Here is a 27,932-nt window from a genome sequence, read left to right as displayed (position 1 = left end):
AAGGGTGTGCAGATGGGGGATTTCACTTTGCGGGGAGGAGTAGAGCCCTAGTTCTAAAACTCAGCTGAGACTTGCACACACCAAAGGCTAAACTTGTTCATTATCATCAAACTGCATTGAGTCCCTTAGCCACATGGTTTCATGGCGTGCAGGGGGTTGAAAGAATACAATCCTCTCAGCTGCCTGGTCTGGCTCAGCATTATCAGCCCTGTCTGAAGACGAAATATGATTTTTATTTTTTTTTTTTATGGATGCATTTAAACTTTGGAAACTTTGTGTCACATCTGAATCACAAAGACTGTATTTATTACTTAATTGTGTATACTCACTGGCTTGTTTTCAATTTTTGCAGATTTCACATATGTTATTATAGGAGTTACTCTGGGAGCATTTCTAGCAATTGGTTTTGTAGCAGTAATAATCTGCATGATCAAAAAACAAATGATTGACAATGACTTTGGAGGTAAGAAAAAATATTCCTGATTTCTTAGCAAGAAATCTAGATCTCCTTATGTTCTGATACAGCAGATCTAAACTTCAGCATTAGAAATTGTGTATGAACTACAGCTCTGGTAGTATGTTTGCTTCTGGGGCCAGATCTTTGCATTAACCTTCATGTGACAAATGAGAGGTAATTTCCCAGAATCTGGGACAGTCTAACCCTACTAAGTCAGCAGTGCACCATGACATATTGGTTCCATGGTAGTCTCAGGCTTTTGCTTAGTAAGAAGGAAAGCAGAATAGTGAAGTAGAGTGAACTCTCTGGGCCCAGTACTGCTACCCTGAGCTCAGCCTATCAGTCACAACCTGATTCCATCCTATTTACAGTAAATGCTGGTCTTTCAAAGGATAATTTTTCAAACAGACTCCCCAGGAAGATACAAAGGGCAATGTAATGCCACTTCCTGAAAGGAGAATGGCTGATGCTTTACTTAGCGGCACTACATAGCAGGCCGAAAGGGAAACACCACTTCTGCGCCATTCTCATCAAGCATCTGCCCTCGAAGTTGTTTCTTATGACAGTCTGGGGATGTGCTACAATCAAGCTCAAAAAAGCCAAAATACTAGCAAAAGATATAGCTCTGAGAAAACTGACATGAGATATTCCAGTTGGAAGAATCAAGAAGGGCTTAGGAAGGTTGCATAACTCTACTAATATCAAGAGAGTTTTGCCTCCGAATGCATGGATGGATCTTTACCAGCTGTAACCATGTTCTCCTGGTTGCATCCTCACAAGTTCTGAGCAGGCCTATCACCACTATTCCTGGTTTCTTGACTAACCACATTTTCCTTTTCTCTCTTTAGAGTCCGATGGCAAAATGGATAGAAGGTAAGAGTCATTGCCCCATGCGTTTTCTGAGGTGGTGTGATACACAAACTGCAATGTTTAACTCCTCTCTCTCTTTATGCATGATGCTTCCCCACAACTGCGATTTGAATGCTAACACAAAACATGCATGTAAGTGTCTAGAGGACCACCATAGGCAGTGTATCTAGTGCTGGAAAAGGCGTGGAAAAGTGAAATCCCTTGTAATAGGGTTTTGACATTTCAGAAATAGGAAAGAAATCCCAGCAGACTGAGAATCTTTTTAGGAAGAAAATCCTTCAAATGCTTTTAATTAAGCTTTTTTTTTTTTTAGTTTGCACTATGTATTAAAATAGCAAACATTTTAAAAAAAAAACATTGTTAAGGGATGAAAGCTAAAAAACTTGCTTCAAAAGTGCTGAATTTAGATCTTTGACATTGCTTGAACTTTTCCGCAAAGTTATTACTGTGTTGTCATATATTCACAAGTCCTTTAGCTTAAAAAAGAAAAGAAAAAATGTAAAATAAAACCATGTAAACCAGGGTAAATGGCTTCAACAAAAATTTCCCAGTTACGGCGTCTGGATCTCAGTTCTGAGATCATCTGAGGCCGTGCAGTGATCATTTCTGCTGGAAGGGTTGGTTGCATTTTTGCCCTTCACCTTCCTCCCTGCTATCCAAAAAGTTAGACTATTTTTGGTTTTGAGCACCTGATGGGTTCACAGGCAGAAGAGGCAGTGCTAGACCACTTAGGCAATGGCCACTCCTCATCTCCCCCAAGGACAGGCAATAGGGTAGAGATGTACAGGAGTAGGGACTCTGGACTGCAAGCTGCCTGTTGGCTCATGGTAATCTACAGATGTGGACACTTTTTTGCATCCCTTTGAGACATTTTATAAGTGACTAAAAAACCCCAAACTTCAGTTAATCAGCATTCTCATAAACTGAAGGCAACAGCTGTACTTGGTGACCTAAGAAGTGGCTTTTGGCCTCTCTCAGGGAGCTGGATAGAAGGATGTCTCTGTCATAGTCGCTCCTCATAAGGAGAGCGCAGCACATGTAAACACTCAGTTGAAGATCAAAGCAAGGACACCCCTTGCAGCAAGTACTTCAGTGTTTTGCCTGTCCAACAGAGAAGGGCCCCAGCCGTGAAGCATCTGTTATTTTTCCAGGGAGATGCTTCCCCAACCTGACACAGCTAACTGTCACAAAATGTCTCCTTTCTAGTAACACACTATTCTCTTTCTGACAATTGACTTGACGCTGACAATTTCTGTGTATTAACCTAAAATAGGTTAGAACTATTATACGGCCAGAAGAACAAACATAGAATACCCAGTAAACTTTCAGGTGTATTAAGGGCAGTATAGACAGAGCAACAAATGGGAAGGGTGTGAGAAAGGGCTAAGCTGAAATAAAAAAGCCAGAGACCAGAGTCAAGAGAAAAGGGAATAAAGGGAAAAGAGGAACAAAGACAAGAAGAGAAGGCAGTAGATTTACTGCCTGGATGAAATGCGCATTGTATGATCTATGAACTGCTCCATGTTGGGCTTTTCTACCTCCCCTTGCTGTTTGTTATGTGTGATATTTTCCTTCAGAGGCAGTTTGAACATCTATGATACCATTCTCTGATCTTTCTAGGGGAAGTGACTGGCTTTGTCATGGCAGCAAAATTTAACATCTTTAATGATGACCTTACACTTACCCCTTTGATGATTCCTCATCCCAGGCTACAGGCATTTACTAGAAGGTAGAGTGAAGTTTCCAGTTTCATATCAAAATTCTGGTATTCAGGCTGGAAATGTGACACAATACACAAACTCTTTGCCTTAGAGACACTGACACTGACCAGTGAGAGAAGCTGTCATTCCACAATGTTTGGGGGCAAAACTAGATATGTTACAGGTGACTATTTTTGGTTAAGTAGAAAACAACTAGAAATCCACCATTGCTTCTTAATCAGTTGTACTTTTCAATTCTGCTGTGGCAGTGAGTAATTTACTAACAAAACTTTGTTCTTATTCACTTCAGGGCACCTATGTATTACTCCTTGGTGGCTCATTAAGGGATTCTATAATGCAGGTGTTAATCTGAGGAAACAGTATAGCCTTCTACTGATCTTGAGGAAACCTCTGACAGTAAAAATACTACCATAGCAAACATTTAAAAATGTCCCCATAAACTAGTACTTCTAACATCTAACTGGTTGGGGTTGTGTATCTCTGAAAGGAGATGTATGGGAGGTAGACATTCTTAACAATGGGAGAAAAAAATAAATCCCAAACTCTTCAAACACAAACCCACCACAATTCCCCCAGTTTATTTCCTGAAAAGAGCATTGAGATATTACTCATGCTGAGTAGTTGCACAGTAAGTTCTACAGTATTAAAAATGCCAAGGAGATTCCTCAAGAAAATTCAAGCTGTAAGTTCATTTTTATCTGGTTTATTTTTCCCCATAGGTCATAAGGATACTCTCTCATTTATTCAGGTCACCAGAGAGACATGTGATAATTGTTAATTGATAATTGTGATAACTTTTTAAGCTACTTTCTTCAATTCCCTGGGGATTCTAATTCATGACATTTTTAGCCCAGTGTCTAGTCCTGGAAAGCCCTTTGATAAAGCAAAGCCCACTACCTGAAATCACCTAGTTCTAGATTTACTCCAACCAATCACACAGCCATCCTGAATCGCTCAGGGATGCAAGCAACCCAAAACCCTCAGTGATAATCAAGATACCAACCCTTTAGGATCAGAGAGAACTGGCATATCTTCTGCAGACAACTTCATTTTCTGTTTGACCAGTGATGGTTATTAGTGTTTGTTCAGAAAAAAACCTTAATTCAACTGATAGAGCACTCACCAAATTCACCTTCAGCTAAATTTTGTTTTAAATTTCACATCATTATTCCCACAAGTGCCTCAAGCCACTCATTAAGTTCTCTCCCTAGCTGGGACGTACTCTGAGTGGGTGTTCCCAGCACTGTGCCATCATAGTCGATGGAGTTGCTCAGCCTCATACCAGTTGAAGACCTTGATGCAGGTAATCTTTCATGCTAGAACCCCGCTTAGCTGGTACTGAACCTAACCAACATGTTGCAAGGACAGGTTTCCGTTATAAACAGGAAGCATTCTGATGTGTCCCCATTGATACTTTCCCAAACACTTCAAAGAGAAGTGTTTCTACACCCACATGATACTGACAGCTCCCTGTGAAATAATTAACAGCACTTACCCTGTTATTTAGTCAGGTATATGACATTAAGATTTAAACAATCAATTCATAATGGGATGCCCTTAAACTCAATAGGATATTTACTAACACTTGAGAAGAGAAGGAGGCTTGAGGCAAGCTTCTGTCAGCTAACAAAACAGTAATTTAGATGTCAACTGACAATTATTTAATGTCCTCCTTTTTAATTAATAGCTCATGTCAGTTTCAAATGCCATCTTGGTGTAAGCTTGGTAAATTATAATGCCTAAAAATTTCATGCAAGTTTAATGTATTAATAAAAATGTCTGGGCACATTTAATGCTAGCAATATTTTGAGTTAACTACAGCGCATGGCAGCCAGATTTATTTTGACAGAAGGAGACAAAGAAAGAGACATAGAAACAAGGAGAAGGATGGAGAGACAGAGACTGTTTACTAAAAAGGAAAAGGTACACATTTTAAACCTGCTGCAGGAGCAAAAAGGAAACTGTTGCCTCAACACATCCTGGGGAACAGCACACATCAAAATTCCCTATGCCACTCACTGGGTTCTACAGCTCCCCCCATGTAAATCCCCTCAGATCAGGTTTTAGATGCAACACACAAGTCATTCTGATGTTTGATGGAGGAGAAGAGGAGCTTGGGTGCTCCATCAGCCACATGCCAAGCATATCAGTGATTTTATTTTGCTACCCGAGGCAGCACCTAGATGTGCTCTTTTATTTTCCCCCTTGACTTCTAAGGGACCAAATTCTCTTTCCTTTGCGAGACTATGCTTGGGAAACACAAAGTACTCTGGAGAATCTGATCATTCTTTAGGCAAATAGAGGAGGGCTTGGAATGTTATTGCACTTTGAAAGCCTCTATTCTCCTCATTGTCTAACTTGAAAAACAGCACCATGGATTACATAGGAGGTGAAATCATCCACTGGGAAAACATAAACATCAGAGATGGATGGTACAGCAAAGACGATGTTTGAGCAATCATACGCAAGTTTGAATGTTGAGCTGCAGTTTCTTCCAACTAGCAGAACTGTCCCAGCCTAAACATTTGAGCCAAGAATCTTTCTCCTAGCATTTCGTCATGTTCAGACCTGTAGCTGGCTGCACTGACAGGCAGAGATGGAGAGCAGGAGCTGATCGAACAGCTTCATATCCTTCAAACAGGTTTACAGTCAGGTAGAAAGAAAAATCTCCAGTTTTGGAGAGGAGAGCAGTTCTTTCTGATCTACAAAACTCCAAACTGGTCTGTAATACTGTGAATTGCAGAACGCATCATTTACCAAACAGGAAGCCAACTGCGTAGGCTTGAGTCATATCAGCGATACTATCAGCTACAAATGAGACACACAACCTGTCTAATCACCAGCGCCTGAGCTCACAAATAGACTTAACTGGAGACCTAGTTTTGATGCTAGGGTACTTGAGAAAGCCAGAGGTGGGAGTCCTTTAGAAAATGGCCCCAAAATTTACAAATCAAAATCCATACGCAAATACACATTGAAAGAAAAGAGACTTTGGCCTCGTCTGAACATGTCAGTGGAAGAGTGGTGGAAAAAGGATCAAGACCTAGAACACAGCTTGCGTAGGAAATGCATTGCAGCGACTCAGATACTGCATCAGCTATTCACACGTAACACTATACATTCAGACTGCAGCCAGGGAGCGGTACTGTCTCAGCTGCTCTACTGCCCATTGAAATCGTATCTGCCTAAGGTGCAAGCACATACTGCTGCTCTACTATAGGCAAGTTCAATGGCAAAAGGACTTGAAATAGCATGGTGCCAAAAATAAATCTGCAAAGGAATTATTTATCCTAAGATGTCTTCTCCACACATTTTTATATATAAAGCGAGCAGGAAACAGGGACTGGTATTGGTTGTTTTAAACCATGCTACAGCAACTTTTGTGACTTTTAATTACTTTTCAGTGAAGTAATTCCCTCCTGTGGAAATATGTCAGCCTTGGAGACAGATATTTTCTTTGCACTGACCTGACTTTTAGAGGATGTTTTTCCCAGGTATCTCACTTTTCAGCCTGGAGATACCTGGAATGAGGCTAGTTCATTCTCCATATTTCATTCAAGCTGTGGCCTTCCTGCTGTGACCCCCCTTAAAAAGTTAACACAGGATTTGTTTGGACACCTTTCCAGAGAGACATTAACTCATTACACAAAATATATGACCACTGAATTGTCTGTCACTACAAAGCACTAACATTGTCAACTGCAGATGGATATGAAGTAGGACACATTTTCCTAGGCATAAACCTCTGTCTGTCATACGTCCCCAGGAGGTGGTCACTATAGCATCCCATCTTTACCTGCAAGATTACAGTCTCCGCTTTCCAAGTTTCCTATTGCTTAAACATGCTCCCTCAGTTGCTTCCAGCTGTCGCTAATCTTTCCTATTCATCTCTTCAACACACAGGATGCAAGTAAGAAATACGGGCATAGGAAAGAAATTTATTAAGCACAGTCACTGGTATTCTGAGGGAAGTGCTGGAGTGTTACCAATCTTACCAGAATAGCAAGTGTTGGTATGGAGTGGTTCGAAAAGGTGGACTGGCTTAGTCTTTTACACAGAGCCCAAGCTGCTCGGCCTCTTTCCAGCCTGGCCTTCGGACATGTAACAAGGAAGAATCCTAATTTTCAAAAAGTACTTTCTTCTTTAAATGTAATACATGACTCTGCCTACCATTCACTCAAACTTCAACTGACTCACATTGCAAGCTCAATTCACTAGCCTTGAAAAAAAGAAAAAAAAAGGAAAAAAAAAGAAATAAAGAAAAAACCCCAAACCATTGACTTATGAAATGGAAGAGTTATCAGAAGCCATTCGAAACCATTAGCACTTGGTGGTTCTCTTAGGGGCAGTGCTTCCTGAGCTGTCTCATATTTCTGCATTAGCAGAACAGTGCCTGGAACAGAGCAAATCCTTGAAGAGGTTTTTCAACAGCAAACATAAAAAACAAGAGCTTCAGCTGTCAGAAACTAGAGCTGCCAGAGAGACACCCGGCAGAAGCAGCTCCTGCTGCGGCGCGGGGGGGCCTCCCTGGCCCAACAATCACTTCATATAGGCCCACAAAAACACACCCCAGTGGATCTGCCCCAGCCCACTGGTTACCTCCCTTTCCCCACTCAGCTCGGTTTTTCCCTTGTCGCGTGCAGCTATGGCATTCCTCGCATAGAAAGAAAACATTGTCTGGTCTGGAAAAAGAAGGTTTGGCAGAGGGATATGGGAAAACAGAGAAGAAAAAGCACTGGAGAACATACAAAAAAGCTTCAAATGCTATCCAGCTTTCACCTGCTTATGACCATCACTGTAGCTGACGGAAGTGGCAGAGCTCTGTTGCCTTCTAGTCCATCTATTCTCCCATCTCCATCCTGGCTATCTTTACCAGTGCCCACTGGGCTTTCTTCACCCCTTGTCTGTAGCCTGCAGGTGTCTGTTTTTTCCCATGTGGAGGACTAGAAATGGTGGTGCTTATACAATACAAAGCATGCCACAGCTCCCTCCATACCTTGCAGACCACTGCCCTTGGACAGACTGACTGCACCCCGTCCTTGTTTTGGGCTGTCTGAGTCTTGAATCTTCATCTTCCACAGTTCTATTCCCATGTGCCCCAAGTATCTTCTGGACTTGAGGAGAAAGCAAAACTGAGTTTCAGTGCTACAGTTCCTCCTTACAGGAGCTGTGACCAGTTCAAAGTAGCCTTCTCATGCCTGGTCATAAAACATCTCACAACAACAGAAGTGAAACATCAAAGGGAAAAAATTAGCTGTTACCCTACACCCCCCCGTTCTCTCTAAATCCCCAGTAATCCAGACAACTTCCTGGATTTCTTCAGTAATCCTCAACTTCCTTACAGCCACGGAGTTGCCCGCATCTGCCCCAGTTCCCCTAAAACAAGCCTCTTTTTTCTTGTCCTCTCCCAGGAATATTCCTTTTAAACTATGATGATCAGTGTCATCTTCTTGGATCTGGAGAAAATCAGTCATCTAGATTCAGCACAATCTTTGACACCTTTGGGGTCAAAGACTTGAATGTTTTCTCTTAACATCCCTCAGCTATACCCTAAGATGTTCTTTCACTTGCCACTCTTATTTTTCCAAGCAGCCCTTCACAAGGGATTTCATTCTGTCCACTAATATATCCAAAACCAACCTAATCATCATAACATAAAGTTTTTGTAAGTTGTTAGAGGTTTACAAATAAGGAAAAACAGAGCCAGCAAAGACACTTAGCTGCTTCCATGATCTAAATAAGCCTTGCAAAATCAATCAAAAATTATTACTTTTTGGTCAGCTTTGACTGCAGAGCCTCCCTTCACACTGCCACTATGGCCAAATATCAGTAGTGAACAACTATTGGGAGAATGGGAGTGGAAGACAACTTGGAAGGCCATGGTCCTCTTAGGCAGAAGTGCATTTGCACTTTGCTAAGGAGCAGATACCACCTGCACAAGATGAGCCCGGCCCTGCTGATGCACCAGAGCAGGCCCAATTCCTTTCTCAGTACTGAAGGGATTAGTGGGTAGCTGGTAGACTGAAGACTGTATTCACTGCTTTAGGTTTTCTCAGTATGTATCCTCATAACAGAGTTTAATGAAAAATTCTTAAAAGCCGCACAAATGCCATAATAACGCATGCTATTGCAAATAAACATAAGCATGAACACAGACGGCCTGAATAACACCATGTGTGTTTGTGCAAACACTAAAAAACAAGCAAATGATCTCAGCAGAATTGGCTGTCTCAACTCCTTGCCCATGTACATTTGCAGAACAAAATGTAAATGCTCATTTGGTGTTGAGGCAACGGTCACCAGTTACTCCAGCAATAAACTGGCTTTTCTGCCTGGTTCTGTCACTGTCTTGTCTAGCCAAACTTGTTCTTCTGAACAACCTTGGACAAGTTACTTTGGCTCAGGTTACCCTTTCTGTAAAATGAAATTAATCTTTATATCATACACTTCAAACCCAAGGACACTAAGCTTTGCATTGGGCTGGGGACACCAGGCTTTAAAAAGCAGCACTAAACCACTCTGTAGGCACTTTCAGGCCCTCAGTTCCTCTTAGCACCATTCCTGAATGGAGGGAACACTTCATATACAGACACATATGCACACAGAGATGTTTTTTTTTATATATATATATACACACACATATAGCCCAGACTGTTAGGGTGAGATTAATTCATTAAACCCCTTTCCAGGATACAGCATACTTTGCTGATGCCAGCCACCAGCCTGACAGGCAGAGTCACACTTTGGCTATTTTTTCCTCCCGCCTGGCCACTCTCCACATTCCCTGGGAGAGCATCTGGCCCAGGATGCCTGTGCTCCCTTCAGATCTGGGGGCTGCTTTGCGGTTGACCTTTTCACAGCTGCCAAACAGAGAGGAATCCTTATTCCTTCCTACTGCTCTGCACAACTGTTTGAGGCTAGTCTTGAATAGCTCTAAATCATTTGATTGTAAGAGTTGGTCCCAAACCTGCTGAGTCAGGAGAATGCTTTCCTGGTAATATTCAGGCACCTGTCGGAGGCAATTCCTTCCACAGCCATCGTGGTCTCTACTGGCAAACTTGCTGGTGCCACTGATTCCAGCAATAAATGATAACTATCTTTCCCTGGAGCCGCTGCAAGTCTGGATAAAAAAAAATCAGAACTGTTTCTGGAAGAGTATCCTCCTCACTCCTGTCAGCAGACACCCAGGGTAACTCCAGTGTTCGATGCCACCAAGCAGAGAGCCTCCCGCTCCCAGGCAGCGCCCATCTGTCATCCAGACTGAGCAGCTTTATGTTGCCTAGGGCTTGTCAGAGAGGTGACAACATGGGATTAGCTAGGAATGAAAGCTGCTGTCATAGCTAAAGGACAGCTTAAAACCAAAACAAAACAAGACCTCCTGAAGCAAGAGGCTCAGAGTGCCACAGGTTTTAGCCAGAAAAGAACAGCATCAGATCAGAGCTCCTGTATATTCCAACTCACGGAATTTCCTGTGGCCCATTGAATTTCTGGACACGTTCACACGAAACGTGTGAAAAAGGAATCACTAATTTCAGATGGACTCCTAGGAGTTTTTTCTCAGTGACTTCTTGGAAAATAACATTATTTATAGATCCTTTTTTAAGATCATGTATGTAGTCATAGATCATTTTATTTCAGTTCCCTGATCTCTTACTCTCCAAGAATTCTGCCTTGAAGGACCTGTGATGGTATCAGCAAAGCCAAGTTTGTTTTTCTTCTGGTTGTTGCTTATAACTGCCCACCTCCATGTTCCATGTGCACTTTACACAAAAGAGAGCAAACAGCAAGCTGAAAGAAATGAGCAAGCATCCAACAAGGTGATGCTGACTGCTGCCTTGTAGCCTGCAAATGCTTGGGGATCCATGGAGTATTTCTCATGGGTTCACAGAAGTTTATGGGCTTAAAGGCTTTCCATATGTGTTTAACCCAGGCTTAAAGATGCTTCACAGAGGCCCACAACTTCTATGGAAAATTTGTATGGACTTGTACATGGCAAAAGACAGAAAACCACTGACTGAAAAGTAACTAGGTTACTTTTTGTGCATTAAAAACAACACCTGAACAACTCCCACAACTGATCTACTACACATACATTGAAATACAAGTGCAGAAGAATAACTACCCCTTTAGATGGAAATTCTGCTTTTAAAGTGTTTGTGAAGTGGTTCCTCTTAGTGAGCTTCTACAACTCCCTGGAGGAGAGCAAAGTTGTGAGACCAACAGAGTGTCCCATCTCCCGAAACAGCCCTGCTCCGCTTCCCCCTCCCTCCCAGCACAGCCACATCTTCTGGTCAGGCAGTCACGCATCTCCACGGCCTCAGGGAACCCGCCCTGCCAAAAATCTATGTGGTAAAACATAAAAATAATCTTCAGAGCGATCAGGCTGTTCCAGGACATCTGGCCACAAGGGAAGTAGTGAAATATTACATCTGAGGTGCTGGGGAAGGGTGGACCATCCTTTTCTGCACCAGCTGGCACTATCAACAGTGGGAAGGCTGCCTGAGAGCATCAGCTAGAAAGCCACTCTCTTTAGGTGACTTACTGATTACATTGGGCTACCTGGAGAAGAGCATTGGCCTCCCAGCTAGTCTCTTCTTTGCTCCTTTTGTATGCAGAGAACTGAGTTACTGAGGATGAGGCCACAGGCAGGCAATAGTGCTTCGGAACTTGGGAATGGTGCTGAAAGACAACGCCCTTCCCAGCAGTTCCCTGCCACCTTCTCCTCTGGCACAGACAGGGGAAGGGATCAAGTGAGCATCCCTGAACCCAATCCACTGCTGATTCACCCCAGTTAGCTAAAATCGCTTTGCACTGGCCTTGTTCTGTGTTACTCTCTTGTCATAGTCAGCAGAAGAGGGGAGAATTGTTGGGGTTTTTTAATGGCTACAGTTCCAGACATTCAGAAATGTATGTAACTTAGTTCACATGCTTAAATCTGTATTATTTGGTGTGAAGAAATGTTGACAGGTTCCTAAGCGCAGCCCATATCAGGCCCCCTGATTATGTTTTGAAATGCCTTGCCTTTCTGGGAAAGAGCTGCCACAAACTGCTTGGAAAAAGCTGAAAAAATATTACTGCATAACCGTGACATCCTGGGTAACATCAGAGCTGTGTCACTGAAAGAAATTCCTCGTGTCTGCAAAGTGCCAGACTGGTGCAGGCAAAGGAGGGCTGAGACAACCCCCAGGCACCTCCAGCATGGTCACCAGGCTGCAAGGCAAGCAGGCAGGTACTGGCTAGGTGCTGGCGAGCTTCCCTCCTAGCACTTCAGCAGGCACCTTCTCTGGATGCCCTGGAAGCATGGGAACTTGGCTGTGAAAGCGCTGCAGGACAGTGTAGATGCTGCCACCTTATAGAGCTATGCTGGCTCACCCCAGCCCCAAACTGGCGAAAGAAATAAGGGAATAAATGGAGGAGAACAGAAAAATCCCTCCGATTCCAGCCTGTGTATGCCTCACCATATGGTCTCCCGTGGACGGTACACCCAGTTCAAACTAGAAAGATGAGAACAGGGTCTTAACTCTTTCTGACAGACACTAACGGTTAGCGCAGTGAGTTTCACATGAACAGAAGATTTCAGCACGGCTCCTGAAACATGTGTGTGACAAAGTCTCTCAGAGAAGGAAAAAAGACTGAAGCAAATTAAAAGAAGCACGTCCCTGCCTGCCAAATCTCCTGTGAGTTCTTTCTTTAGCAAAGTCGCCAGAAAATGCTTAAGTGGTATTGAAGGAAAGAGACTACGATGAATCCATTTCCCAAGGGAGTCATGAGATCTAATATAAACAAGTTGAGGGCTGCAAGGCAAGGCAAGGTCTTATTTCCAAGCACTGACGCTAGATGGAGTAAAACTGAATAAAAGACTAAGAGCAGTGAAGAAAAGAGAAAGGATGAAAAGTTCCTGCATTTCCCCAACACATAATGCGTTGCTTCTTTGAATGCTTATCTTTGGTTACTGCTCTGAAAGTCACAACTAATATCTCACTCTCTATATTTTGCAGGTCAAATATGGGATCAAGCCAAACGAGGTATGTCCTGGGGGAAGGGGGAGCCTGGTGGAGCAGGGAGGTGCAGTGTCAGTACTAGGCAGACTCATAGAAGTTACAAATCCACCCAGGCAAAGGGGAAGGTCGTGCAATAATAAAGCCTGGGGGGTTACCCTGAGTTCCTACTGACGGCCCAGAGCTGCCAGACACTCTACACAGCCTGAGGCAAGTAATTTAACTGCCTTGTCCTCCAGCTTCCCAGTTGCGTACCCGGAATGCCCTGACACAAGCCCCAGGCATACTGCAAGGCTGCCTGCCCTACGCAGCTGCAATGCAGCTGCTCCCGCATTAGTGGGTACTCCAAGTAGTAAGCTCTTGGAAAGATGTAGCCACAATATGGATCCAGGAGCCATTCAGCTGCTCCCCACTGACATGGCAAGGCAATACTGGGAAGTGGCCCAAAAAACGATAAGGCAGAGCCTGCAGCACAGGGAGCAGTTCTTGCAGTAGGATGCTGCCCTAAAATGCATTGCTCGCTGCTAGCGGATTCCTACCTGGCAGTGAAGAGGGCATCTGGAAGTCACCACACCAGCCAGAATGATACATCTGTTCTGTTAATTCACTTAGGAAAACCGGATACCTCCAAAGATACAAAGAAACATCTAGGAAAATAAAAGTTAAGTAGGAGGAACTTCATTAATGTAATTCCAGCAGCTCCATTAATAGTTTTCTAGAATTCCTGTAATTTTTATCTGCGTTATCTCCCAGTTCAGCTTTTACAATGATGCTGCGGATCACCCCAGGTAAAACTGAAGCCAGAAAGTTTCTGTTAACCTCTGATGTTTCCTTCTTTTCAGAGATGACATCAATGTACTAGGAAAACAAAGTACAAATTATCAATAAGCCTTTTGCAATCGTTACCTGGTCTGAGGATCAATTGAAGTCCCTTGTGCGCAGGCAGGAATCTCACCAACACCAATTCCTTTCTTTGTTCTCTAATTGAAAGACTGATTGACTGATTACAGGAAGAGCTTATAGTGCCTGCTAACTTCGATCACCTGCACACAGAAAGCCTGCAATCCCCAACAGCATGTGTATGAAGGACATGTATGAGGAAAATAAAACAGATGAGCTCTGCTCATTAATAGATCCTGTTTAGTCTGCAATAAGTATATGATTGATTTCTAAAATCAATTAAGTACAGGCTAATCAAAAAGGTAGCAATACATTTCAGCAGCAGAACTCATGGTCATGCCCATATTTCAAGTGAGGTAAATAATGACTGGAATGACTTTAAAAATCATTAATTGGAATTTGAAATAAAACCAGGCTTCTCAAATTTCTCAGGAAATAAATGTTCTCTGTTAATACAAAAACATCTCATTCACACTGAAGTTATACCTTTTTTTTTAGCTTTAGGATGGACATCTTTAACTGTCGGTGGCAATACTAATTTCAGCCATTTAAAATGACTTATAGTCATTTAACATGAAAAATTCCTTTCTGAGATAATGTTTTTCATGTGGTTTTTTTTAGAACATTGAAATGAAAACATTTTTATATACTCAAAAAAAAGTTTCTGGACATGTGAAATGAAATATTTCATACCAACATTCTATAAACAAGCTATTCTGACATTTCCAAAATTCACCCATCCCTATTTTTTTAGTATAAGACAATGCAGTAGGTTTGATCAGAATTGGTGAATAATAACTCCCAACCCCTTCATTCTTGTTATAGCTTTATATTTTCTGTCGAATTTGATTTCATCAAAATTGCTTTGCCTGGCTCCAATTACAAGCTTCTTACAGTGGGAGTGGCAACAGGAAAAAATAGAGCTTTGTCTCAGAACATTTAGGATTGTTTAAGTAATTCTAAATGGTTTAAACCAAAATTATTTTGTAAACACATTCGAGCTTTACCAGAGCTGTGAGCCTGTGGCTTTGGTCTCAACTGAGAAAATAATGCTACAGATTCTGTTCTGTTTGTTTAAATCCACTTCTTTCTTTCAAAAAGGCAAGTGTTATACTGAATTCCAACCTAGAAATTTTGTGAGTTATCAAGAAATATCACTCAAAAAATCATGGAAGCCAGGGCCTCCCATTCAACGATCAACTTTCAGATCTTGAAGAGCTGCAATTAACCCCCCACGTTAAAGGCGGAACTGATGTGCTGAGTCAGGGACTTCGAGTCAACACACTGTCAGGGCAGCAGGGCAGATATATCAGAATTTGATTTCTGTGAAGAATAAGCTACTGTACTATTTGTAACTGTAACTGAAAAGATTTGAATATGGTTTTGTTCTGACCTTAGCAAAACAGGTCATTTTCCAAATACGCAAAGGAAACTGGATGGTAATTTTTGCTGCACATTTTGAACAACAAAATGCAAGGTTTATTTTCAGAGAAAATTGATATATTGGAATAATTTCCCTGGATTCCTAGGTGTCTGTTACCCGGTTCTGTAACACTGCAGTTCATTAGCAGCATTTGCTAACAGATAAACTAAAGCAGTAATGTGATACTTGTAAGTAATTGTGTGTGTGTACATGTGTAAGTGAATAAACGGTCTTGTAAGGTATCTGTTAATTGATTTGCTTCCGTTAGTACCATTTTAATTAAGACTTGGAACAGAAGAGAGCATGTGGTCAGGGAAGGAAGCTATTACCTTCCCTTATTTGTGTGAACAAATGTTTCTTTCACATCATTTCAGTACACTATGGGAAACAAAAATGAAAATAAATTAAAAATGGTAAATTACAAGCAGCAGAGGAGAGAGGCCTGGAGAATTAAGGTTAGTAATCCTGACCAGGTAAATGTGCTGGGGTGCTGAATAGATGATGAGCTCCCGAAACCTTCTGGTGTGTGCCTTGGCTCCCTGGGTATGCGAAAAGGATGGGGAGTGCTGAGACAGACAGCTGGGGACAGGGGACCCCCAGAGCTGCTGCTTCTGCCACCATGAGAGGTTTGGGCAAACTGAGTAGCTCCCATCACAGCACGGGACGGCCGTAGCAGCAGCAACCAGTGTCCCCAAAGCCCCCACAACTGCAGCAGCCAGCCGGACTCTGTACAGACAAACGAGGCTGCTGCAACCATTTTGCCACCCCAGGGAGTTGCCAGTTTTGCTCATTCCTACAACCAGCTTTACCAGCACCACTTGCAGCATCAGCACCCATCCTGAATTTGGGCCAAGCTGCACAGCACTGCTTGGAAATAATCAGTGAAGGAAAACTAGATGAAAGGGGACCATTTTGAAGGCATTCAGTCAAAAGATGAAAGACACTCTTAGCTCCACTAATTCTTGATCAAGGATGCAGCCCAGGCAGTCAACAGCCAGCACAGCAGGCATCTGTGCTCTCCTGCCCAGCACAGGTTGCACCTGCCCATGCTGAGCATCCCAAGCTCTCCCTGAGCTCCCTGGCATTCCCCTGAATGGATAACTGTGGGAGGGACTTCAGAGTCGGGGTTTGGACTCATGCCCAAGTTACGTCATGCTGGACCTGGGGTCTCCTCACGGCAGATGCACAGCATCACAGCGATGCTTGTGAATAGCGTTATTCAGAAGAGGAGAGTTACAGACACAAGAAGTGAGCTCAGAGGTGCGCACACAGCATGCATTTCTAAAGAGATAACGATGCAGCATTGACTTTAGTTACAATGCATGTGCCACAGCAACAGTGGGATCATTCAGGTCAAATCCTGCTATCAGCTGCATCAGTGCAAGTCGAGACCAACCGCAGGAGTCACACAGCTCGGTGCAGCGCTCACTCACATGGTAATAAATCAGGCAAAAATCCATGGGACTCCATACAACTGTGTGGGTAGAAAAGAAGTGCCTATGGGGGGAGTCCTGTAAATCAGACCTCACTGATATAAATCTGCTCTGAACAGTGTGAGGAAGAGTCTGATTTGGCTCCTCCCAAACAGAAAGGATGGCAAATATCATAACAGTAAAAACAATTGTAACCTGTATCCTTCTCGGCCTCTCTCATGCCTGTAAGTGAAAAATCAGATTATTTTAGTCAAGGGTATTTTTTCTGTTTCTTATAACTGCACTTAATCAAACACAAAAGACTAAATCTGTAAAAACTTCTTTGATTCACAAACCAAACTTGATAAAGAAAGGATGTTTATACTACACAAATAGGACCTATAGAGACTTCAAACTTCTGAAAATTGCAGTCATTACGTACAGGAAATTTTGGAATAGCCAGCCTAGGTCTGACTGAAGTCCATTTTCTCCAATAGCCTCTTTGCCACAGGGACTAATAGCAAACATCTAGATGAAGTCTAAGAGCATTGCAAGCATGTGCCAATGCTCTCCTAGCAGACCCTTCTACCTACAGCAAACTTCTGCTTAGCGTCACTGAGCCAAAAGTGGTCCTGTTGAATTTAATATCTTCTGATGAACTTTCATTCCATGATCAGAAGTGGTTGCTTCCACAGATACTACATATTTATGCATAAAAATATCACAAAGGCCTTTGCCCTCTCTGTCACTACATCAGTGAATTTGCAAGTTCACTACTAACACAGCATGAAAATAATTCACACACTCCTAAGAAGACATGTCCACTCCTTATAGAGAGGGGAAATGAGACAAGGAGCAGCCCAAGAGCTGTGCCAAAGGCCGGTGCAGGATCAGCAGAGCAGAGAATACAGCTGACGCTTTCCAAGTTCAATGTGGGTGACCTAATTATTAGACCATCATTCTTCCTTACGCTCCCTCCAACAAAAATGCTGGTTTTGGAATGGTTAGGTGTTCAGTATTTCACCTGATTGAATATATATGGTCTTAATTCTCATATTTCAGGCTTTAAGCCCTAGAAGAACCCTGTGCTTTAACTCACAACTGCATTAAACATGAGCCTCATCAAAGTCAGTGACATGATGCTGGGGTTGAACGCTGTGTGGACTAATAACAAGCCCAAATGTTTCACAGGCAAACTGGCACAGTGCACACATTTTGTCTTCTGCATTCAGTTAAAAATTGTGCTCCCCCTGCTGTAATCCAGGCAGTGCTCGCGGGAGGCTAGCGATGTTTCATTTGCATCCCTCACACCACTGCTGATGGTGGTCTGTCCTGATGCAGACAATCCACAAGGCCCTTCCTTTACAGATCAGATACTACTCAGCGCTATCCGAAATCTTTCTGAGTCAATGGGCAATTAGAATAATTACCTTTAATCATATTCTTCAATTACTCCACAGTACTGAGGGAGGACTTGCAGGTCTGGGACCAGATGCAAACATATTGTTGTGATTAAAACTGGCTGAAATGCTCCAATGAATATAAAACACTGACTATTCACCCCTTTTGGGAACAACCCCTGTATGTTTTAAGCTGCTTAATATTTAAACTCATTAGAGTGACACCAGAGAAGCAACAGAAACCTGTGGTGAGTGCACCTGCAGGGACCCTTTCAAAGGAGTTGCCACCTTGAAACGCATACAAAACACAAACCAGCTACTCAGAAGAAAAGGCTGCTGCGTATTCACAGGATGAGCAGTTCTAACAGCAACTGGCAACGCAACCGTGAAGGCTGGGCAGGCTGGTTGGTGAATCTGCCCTTTGCACACCAGCTATCTCTGACAGCTCTGGGACCTTGCTATTCCAACCCAGGTTCCTCTTTGGGAGGCTGTTGGCACCTTTTTGTCCTGAGGGAAGGCCCCTGACCTCAGGTCTCAAAGGCTACAGGCACCCAGCTGTTTCCTTTGGGTCTGTCCCTGCTGGAAGCTTCTGGTCCTTCTTGCCAAAGGGATGCAGTGCCCAAAGTAGAGCTGGAGAGGCTCTGAGGTACCTCTGGGGGTCCTGGTGTGAAGACCTGACTGGATGCATTTGGTATGAGACTGGGGACAGTGGCAGGTTCACAGGGACTTGGCTGGGGATGCCTGGGAAATTGCTTTTTCAGGTATGCAAACTAATGATATAAAGGAGAACTAAATATAAGAGAGAACTAACTGATGCTGGGAGGGGGGAAAATGATTGCACAGGAAAAGGCAGGATATGTGAACTTACAACCGCCTCAAATCGCTGCTTTAGCAGAGTCAGGAACAGCAGAAAAAGCAGAGTGCTGCCAGCAGTCATCATTTAACTTGAAGTTTTGCACTACCTGATACTCTACTTGAGATGCTAGGTCTTCAAATCATGTGGCTGGGGCAACCCCTGTTTTAATTTAGAATATGCCTTGCTCTTGAGGCTGCAGAGAACAGTTAGAAGCTCTGATCGCTGTTACGTCAAAAAGGCTCAGCAACTAGGAGATCAATAGTACTAATTAAGAACCCCAAACACCTCTAAACGGTCAGGATTATTTTGAGCCTGCTTCTGGATTGTTGAATTCCTAGGGTTACAAACACAAGCTTGGTAAACAACAGGCCCATACCTGCTTGGCACCAGAGAGGCAGTTCCTTCCCTGTGACAGACACCAAGTCCAAGAAGTTCCTGGCTTACAAAGGGCAGAAGCCTAGCCCTGCATCTCCTCTCAGAATTACTTCAAGATGTAGTGCAGGAAAAGCCCACTGCATATTGCTGGGAATTCATGTGCTAATGATTTCCACTAGAGACCTGCAGAGGTGAGCTAGAGGTATAGACTAATGAAAAGTATGCATTGGCATTTAAATGTAAATACCATGTATATCCAACTATTATTCAGCACCAATAGTAACTCATTTGCCCAGCTCTGTTCCCTTTCCCCCCACTATATTGAGACCTCTCTTAAACTTACCCAGCAAGATCACTGCCTTAGTCCTGCACCCCTGCACAGAAATTATTCTTACAGTCAGTTTCCCCGAGTACTATCATCCAGACTCCAAAGCAGCACATTAATATATAATTTAAATCTAATTCATAACATTTTCCAAATAATGTTAATGATACAATAACTCAAATCTACTTCTCATTAAATAGCACAGTCTACACATACAAGAGGCTGCAAATGGAAAATTATTCTCAAGCCCATGATATAACATTGACAAAATCAATAAACTTTTCTTTCAGTGCTACCACCTGCCAGGCTTTTCAAACAAGATGATGAAAGTGGGCAACGTTGTACACAGAGTTCAAACATTCAGATCAAATTCTGACACCCTTGCCCCGTGCTTTTCGTGAATTAGACTGACAGACACTCAGGTCAGATACTGATGAGAGGAAGAGCAAAGATAAGGATCTGGCACCTCAGCACCAAGCTCATCCCTGCTCCGTGCCCAGATGGGCCAGCCTGCAGCTTGGTGGACCCATCCCACCCTTGGCTCTTCTCTGCTCACTGTTGGAGCCTGGAGCTTGAGCCATGACAGCACGATGGCCTGGCAACATGAACTAAAATTGAGCAGCCTCAGGGCATACGCTGAAGCCTTCTCCTACAGGAGTGTAGACTTGTGCAGTGTAGTCCCATAGGTACACCATGGTGAATGGCTAAGACACACTTCGCATTCAGAGTCGATCACAGCTACAGCTGATTTTAATTTCTCCATTGAGTTTAATGGGAACAAGATGAAGCTGTGATGGGACTTTCTGTGTGAGCCATAAATGCCTTCCCAACATGACTGAAGACAAATAAAAAATTCATCTTGTCCTTGACTATTCAGTAAGTAGAAACCAGCCGTTGGCCTAGAAGCCTGTGGGTTTTCAGGCATCCTTCTTGGGGAGGCGATGCTGTTTATCTGAACCGGGCTGAGGCTTAGAGCATGAGGGAGAAGGGAGCAAAGGGCGGCTGTGACTGCTGCATGGCTCGGCTGCGGCAGGAGCACGCAAACCGCACCAGGGTCAGGGTAAATCCAGAAGCGGTACCAAGCTTCAAAGCAAACAGCAGCTGCTAGTTCTCTGCTCCCAAGCCTTCCTACTGACTTATTTATTATCTCCTCCTGCGTAATTTGTCATAATCTCTGACTCGTCAGGCCAATTAATCATGCTTCAGAAAAAATGAGATTTCTCACAAGGAGATTATCTGTCTCTGACAAACAAGGGATAATTCAATTAGCTTCCTTTTCTAAACATTTATTAACTGGTTTTGGTAAATTAGTCCTTTTTGTAATTTAGCTATAATTTAGGAAGATTTAATATGTCATTAAGCACACCAAATTCTGTGTTAATATAACATTATGGCTGAGATTTTAATTGCCCCAGAGTCAGGAACTGTATACATAAATGGCTTGATTCCCACATGGAAGCGGCTGATAGGAAGTACACAGGGCTCTACAGAAATTCTCCCTAAAATCCCCTCTTCCGTGAGTTAAGCACATGCTTAAGGACTCTGGAGAGCAGGATGCTTTCTCTGACTGGGGTAAGTACTCTAGGAATTCATTGAGGAAGAGAACTATTTACATCTTTATTTGCAGAATTTCTACATACTACAGAAATGTATTGTATACATCGATTTAACTCTCCACACAGTTCCTGAAGTTCCTACTTTCCCATACTGCAATTTCCTGGGAAAATCCGAGTATCTAACAGTAGTACCTGACTGCAGCCTGTCAGCTGGGAATTTCTTCTCTGTTTCATTCTGAAGGAAAACCTAAAAGGGGATTATGCCTTTTGGTCCTTTCAGACACTGCCAATTGATACTAATGCAATGGCATTAAAGAGATCGATGGAACATCACGGTGAGGGTAAAAATCAGCCTCTTTCATGCTGGGAGAAATCAAGAGAAAATCAAAGCAATTGAGTTGCGTGGATGTTAAAAGGCATAAGAGGAGAGATCCAGTGTTAAGGCAATGTTAATTACTTTACTATAGCAGGGTCATATAGACTTTGCCTAAACTGCAAGGGAAGAGTCAGCTTAAGCAGACTAATCCCTACGCATTTCTGGCTGCAGCCCAGCTATAGCGTGGGTTCAGAGCAACGTAACCGATCACTGGAACCACTGAACTCAGGGTATTTCCTGGTAAACCCAGTAGTGATCTGGCCATGGCAGATCCTTTCAGAGTTCACGTCTGACAGCAGGGATCCGCCGTAAAGTGCTAGGATCTGGGAAATCTTTTCTTTCAGAGAATTTTGGAGCTCAGGCCAAGGCAGCCTCCTCCCAGCAATGTTGGAATAGATTGGCCAGTTTCTATCAGAACTTGAGAGAAGGGCAGAAGCCTCTAAGACTGTTACATACTAGTACATTTCATGAAGATAAGCAGTTAGAAGACCCTGTTAGTCCTCTCTACCGTGTGGATCCTAGCACCTAAGACAACACCAAGGCCCATTTCAAGCTTTTCCCAAGGCTGGGGCATTCTCTAGATCAGCCTTTATAGATCACCTGGCACCTAGTAAGAGCCATAGCCCTATTCAGCTGCTAAGTCAACCAATTGCATAACACAAATTTGTTGGGAAGCAGACTTCATTAGTTCTGCTGATCACAAGACAAATCTGCTTACACTTGAAATACACATCTCCCAGCAGAAGTAGTAGGAAAATGGCCACAATTTAAGATAAGCCAGTTCAGCCCATCAGACTGGCACAGGCAATACATGCCAACCCTGTTGTAAACCAGATTTAAGAGAACAGAGAGGTTTTTATCACAGGCAGGTAGGTGCTTTTCCAACTCCCCAGCTGGAATGACTGGTACCCATTTACAGCTCAGTTCACCAAGAAAAGCCTCAAAGCAGCAAGATCTGGTTCTCTACCTGTCTTGAAAACACTCATCACGAGCGCAACAAGGGAACTTACACCTCTGGCAAAAAGCCAGATATTATAACCACTCTGCCATCACACCCTCATTTAGGGAAAATAAGAACTTTCCTTAATTTTATTTTATGGCTAGTATACTCCAGGGCTCATTAGATGTCATGCTGTTCACTAGTTTAAAGCCAGAAATTTTTTATTTTAAATAAATTGTATAAATCTGAGGTTTTTTCATGGGTTATTTCAAGTGGTAGTAGGAGGCACAATTCTGCAGCTATATACCAACAAAGACTGGGAGTAACTTCATGGAACCACTGCAGGGAAGAGCAGCACAGACAGGAGGAGAGCACAGACCGGGTATTTTTTAATTTAAAATATTCCTATAATTAACTACAACCTCAAAGTCAATAATTATTACCATTAAGGGATTTATTAGGCAAGGATTGCTCTGGAGAAAGCCCAGCTGACCTCAGTGGGAATTTTGCCCAAGTAAACTTCCCACTGGAGTATGCAATACTGCTTGCATGCTCACACACTCATGAGCATTAGCAGAGCCCAGACCCATATCTGAAAACTATTTCATTAGCTCTCAAAAGTGTCATTAGCAACAGAGGTGAAGCTTTAAAAACTATTGGGACAGGTTCCCTCTGTCCCTTTTTGGTCTGTACAGTGTCCATTAATACCTTGCAAACAGCTGGGAGGAATTCACAGCCTTGGGCTGCAGGGTGCATTAAGCTCTTCTAATTTTCCTCCTTCTCAATGCCATTGTGGGGCATAGAAAAGAGGGGCAGAAAGGTAAATGTCCTGGGGAAAAAGGAGCGCTCACAGCGCATGTGGAGCTGTGCCTTTAAAAAGTGCTGGTATGAGACACGTAGAAGGAAATGTTCAGCGCGATGGAGGTTCATGCAGAGCAATGCTGACACGTTCAAATATCATATTTACAGTCTGTCAGGCTCCCAGACTTGGCGCTATCTCAAGACAAAGTATAGTATCAGGGGAGAATCAAACTATTCTGCAGGAACGAATAATGGAGTGGGTAAACTCTCTAGAAGTGAAAAAACCCTTAGAGCAGACCTGCACAGTTTCTACAGCTACAAACAATGAATGCTATCAGAAGGATACTGGGCAGAAAGTCCATTTCTTTCTGATAAAAGTTGGATTTCAAACACTTGAGGTTTTTAATAGTTTTCAGTTAAGACAGCCAAGAGGCTCACAATGAAAAAGGATTGCAGAAACTTAAGGAGGACTGCATTCCATGCAAAAATGGAACAAGATTTGTTAATGCAGGGGGAACGGAAAGTATAAAATGCAGAAGAGTTTGTAGCAGATCTAGGACTTGAAAGATCAACATTGTTTTCTCATGGGGAGGAGAAAGGCAGCTGGGGAGGGTGGGAGCTGACTAACCAGGTCCCTGATAAGAGAACAGTTCTTCACTAGTGTTAAGACACGCAAGCACATGGAAGTCAGAGATGGGCTCATGAAAGACCCAGAAATAAACGCTGGCAAAACATCTGGAATCTGCCAAGCAAAGGAAGTCACCCAGACTCGACTGAAGCTTACAGAGTGCAGGCTGCTCCAATACTGTGGCCATGATAGTATATAAAACACCACTGTAAGTACAGAAATCAAGACAGGGCCTGCCTGCGGAGCTCAGAGTCCAAAACATCAGTACGTGATGCAGCACACAAGCCAAAACCATGCCCAGAGTTTAGCACAATGCAAGAGCCACAATTCTTGAGGAGATGGCAAGCAAAGCCTGGCAAGTTCAAAGATGGTAACACCAATGCTGCTGCTTCTGGGGAAGGCTGGACAGCATGGCTACAAAACACGATTTGGCTGCCAGCTGTGGGAGGCTTACTAATTTTGACTCTGATGTGCAAGTCAGTGTAATGCCAGAAACAGTATTAACACTCCACTGAGGACAAAATAGGCCAAAGGCAAGGCCCTGTAAGAATTAGATGTATGTAGTTAACAAACTGACAACCAGACAATTTTCTAAGACTTGGTGAAGAATGAAAACCTTACTGCTGATTTTAACATAAGATAGAGTACCCATTGGAGGAGGAGTGACCAAAACAGCTAAAGAAAGCTTTAGGGACACCTTTCAGGAAAGAAGGAAGCTCTCAAAGAGCGCTGAACAGAGCTGAAGGGACACAATTACTCCAAGACACAGGCCCCCAGGAAAGCTGCCCTTGCCCTAAAGAGGGGGCAAGCTTAGGCCCGTATCTCTGGGAACATGGGCAAGAAGTACCAGTCCAGCTGTTGAACATCTGTTCTGATTGCTGTAGGGGGCAAACCAGACAACTCAGGGGAAGCCAGGAAGTCCCTGACAACATGTGCTGATATAAGAGATATCGAAGTATGGCTCAGGGTATTATAATTTTTAAATTTTAAATTTTAAGTGTGCTGTTGCACATTTTATTAATCCACAGAATGTGCAGCATTTAAAAATGGAAATATCATAGCTAGAAAGCACTACAGATGTTAGTAATTAGTGGCACATTACTCACATTTCATCATAAAACAGATGTGTGTATTATTTTAATTATAATGACTAATATAACATATGCTTGAGACATATATACAAGCATAATGTTTTCTGTGAGTCAGTGCTCTAAGTCTGGTTTTGATTTTATTTACTTTCCTAAGTTCAGTGTTGGAGAAGGAAAGTGTATTTGTTACATGCTAACAGATCAAAAGAAGCAGAGAAAGTCTCTGTGTATTATCGGAAACCTGTGTTTTGACGGTATGCATTTGCAACTGGTAAGTGGAATATTATGATCTCCAGCTTCATTCAAATTACTTCTTTTTAATGATAATATTTCCCTAGCCTGAGGCTATACCACAAACAATTATGGAACATTTTGGAGCCTGCATTGTGTGCTATTACTTTTAGAAGATAAAGCAATGTCCAAATACACTCCTTTTTGAAAATTACTTGCATATGCCATGGCTTGTATTATGGTCATTTAGCACTGTGGCCATTTACTGCATGGCTAGCTTTTCTTTTCAGTCAAATTGGTGGCTGCCTTTGCACTGACAGTCAGAGAGGAGTCTGTATAAAAAAAAATAATAAATTCAGACTTCAAGAGCAGAATCACCAGCAGGCATTCAACAAGGTACTAATATACCTCATGCACCATTCAGGCAGAATTTAGATGTTTTCAGCCACCTATCCTATTTAATTTTAGAGGCTACCTAAGTTCAGATACAAACTTCCCTAAAAGATCAGCATGATGTCTGTTGTGAGTCCCAGAGAAGGAGCTGAGTCCTCCCATTTTCTATTTGTGCCTCTGCATAGCCACTCAGGCACACACAAACCTCTGAGCCCCTCCATCAGCCTGGTGAAGTCAACCCCAAGTGTGGGACACCCAGGTTACACCCTTCAGAAATAACACTCCCAGCTGGAAGGCCTTTGCTCAACTTCTGCTGTGGACAACGTACATTTTGATAAAATTGCTGCTCCAAGTAACAGCACTGCTTTTCTAAATACAATCCCACAGACCCATAAAATGCAACAGAGAGGTATTGACTATACCTATGGAGTGATCTTTCCCCTGACCAAAGGAGGATTATTTTGGAGAGCCTGAAGTCCTTCACCTAAAAGTGGTGCACTGATCTTGGCATTACTAATTTCACCCTCTGACACCAACCCCCCCTTCCATTTTCTCCTGCCAGATCCTCAAAATTAAAAGTGCATAAAGCATTGTCATGGACCATCTTCTCAAGGATGTAGTAAATCACCATGGTGGCAACCCAGTGAATGACACCCTTCTTTCCCAGCTGCTGTCCAAAAACTCCCAAAGTGGCAGGAAAAGCCGCATCCTGCTGCACCTACTGAGATTAGGCAGAGACATGAAGCCATGGATAGTGAATTAACTGATTTGTGTCAGCTCTACTGCAGCTCTCAGCATTGCCGTTGTAACCTTTGCTGGCAATTTCCCCAAAGTTTTTTAGACCTTTCTAAAATTTCACATTTTAATATTCACATTGCTGTACTGCCTCAACCATTGCACTCAGCCACTGCTTATTGGCACTCTCCATCACCAGTCCCCATCATAGCCCTCCACTCATACTGTTAATAACTTTTGTCAGACTTTAACTATCAAAGTAGAAATATTCTATGCATAGGCTCTCCACCAGGAGCTGTGATTTTTTTTTTTTCCAAACAGCAAATATTAGTCATCCATTTGAAAAAAAAGAAGGAGCTTTGCTAACAACGGACTTAAAATCAACACAATAAACTTTTAATACCTTCGTAGGTGGGAAAAATAATTTGCATGTTTCCGGGGGACAATCCTGAGTTCAAAGCTGTCTTGCCTGAGTCGTAGAGAACCATTCATACAGGTTTTCTGTCACTTAGAAAGTGCAGAGGCAAAACCCCTTTTGTACTCGAACAGAGGAATTTCGCGGGTGCTCACTTGTAATTCTGCCCACGTCCCTGCTGTCCTGCACAGACTATTGTTCCATGTAGCCATGGAGCCTGCAAATCAGACGGGACATGGCCAAGAGGGATCTGTCTGCTACTTCACCGCATCAAAGTCACTAATTTTAATGGGTCAGGCCCTTCCCTCTTACATCAAATGGTGCAAATAATTTGGTGCCTCTCTAAGGCCGGCTCTCAAAGCGGTCGTCTTCTCCCTGCTTTAGGAGACACACAAGGCAATTTGTCTGTTGCCTTCTCATGTAAGGAGAAGAATGCAGGAAAAAAGATCAGATTTTTTTTTTTTAATAAGTAGTGCAAACTTGGCAGTTTATACAAGGTTACTTTTCAGAGAGAAGAAACACAAGCTAGTTTTGTGATACGGCAACCCTACATCTTATCCACGTGGCCACAACGCTGCTAAGAAAAATGCCTATGCTTGGTTAAAGAATGCATCCAAGCATACGGTATGTACGGTATGCAAGATGTGGCTTCTCTCATATTCTCTGCAAAGAATCATTTAACAATTGGCACCTGAACTTCTGTGCTTTAAAAAAGAACAGATAAAGCATTTCTTTTGCTCCTTATTTTTACCTTTAAAGGAAAGAAGATGAAGAACCCACAATATTCAGCACCTGACAGCTATGCGAAGGAGATGCCTTTAACTTGCTACAGTATCAGCCTATTTTTCACTTAGAGGCAGATACTGTATGTCCCCATTTGCAATACGAAAGAGAATATATCCTAAAATATTCAATATTTGAATATTGAAAGTTGGATATTTTGCTTATTCAAAGCTGTGCCAAAAATTCTTCAGAGAGGTCATCTTAGAAACACAAGTGAGGTAACTGGCTAAGCAGTTCATGGACCTTTTG

At 42.8% G+C, this 27,932-nt stretch overlaps 1 protein-coding gene across 2 annotated transcripts in view; it reads left to right on the top strand.

Moving 5' to 3' along the window:
- The window catches only part of TMEM273 (transmembrane protein 273), a 21,225-nt gene extending 5,657 nt beyond the window's left edge, over positions 1–15,568 (top strand). The window contains exons 3-6 of one of the 2 annotated variants that reach the window (XM_009641897.2): positions 353–463; positions 1,306–1,330; positions 13,047–13,073; positions 13,889–15,568. In XM_009641897.2, the coding sequence (XP_009640192.2) occupies positions 353–463; positions 1,306–1,330; positions 13,047–13,073; positions 13,889–13,934 (209 nt within the window). In that variant the 3' untranslated portion in view covers positions 13,935–15,568. The remainder of the gene's footprint in view (positions 1–352; positions 464–1,305; positions 1,331–13,046; positions 13,074–13,888) is intronic. The other variant, XM_035897353.1, reaches the window with a different exon arrangement.
- Positions 15,569–27,932: the final 12,364 nt, after the last annotated feature.

The sequence above is a fragment of the Egretta garzetta genome, unplaced genomic scaffold (assembly GCF_000687185.1).
Source record: "Egretta garzetta isolate BGI_Z169 unplaced genomic scaffold, ASM68718v1 scaffold56, whole genome shotgun sequence".
NCBI classification, from domain to species: Eukaryota; Metazoa; Chordata; class Aves; order Pelecaniformes; family Ardeidae; genus Egretta; species Egretta garzetta.
Note: the sequence above shows the minus strand (reverse complement) of the source record. Positions and strands in the feature narration are given on the sequence as shown.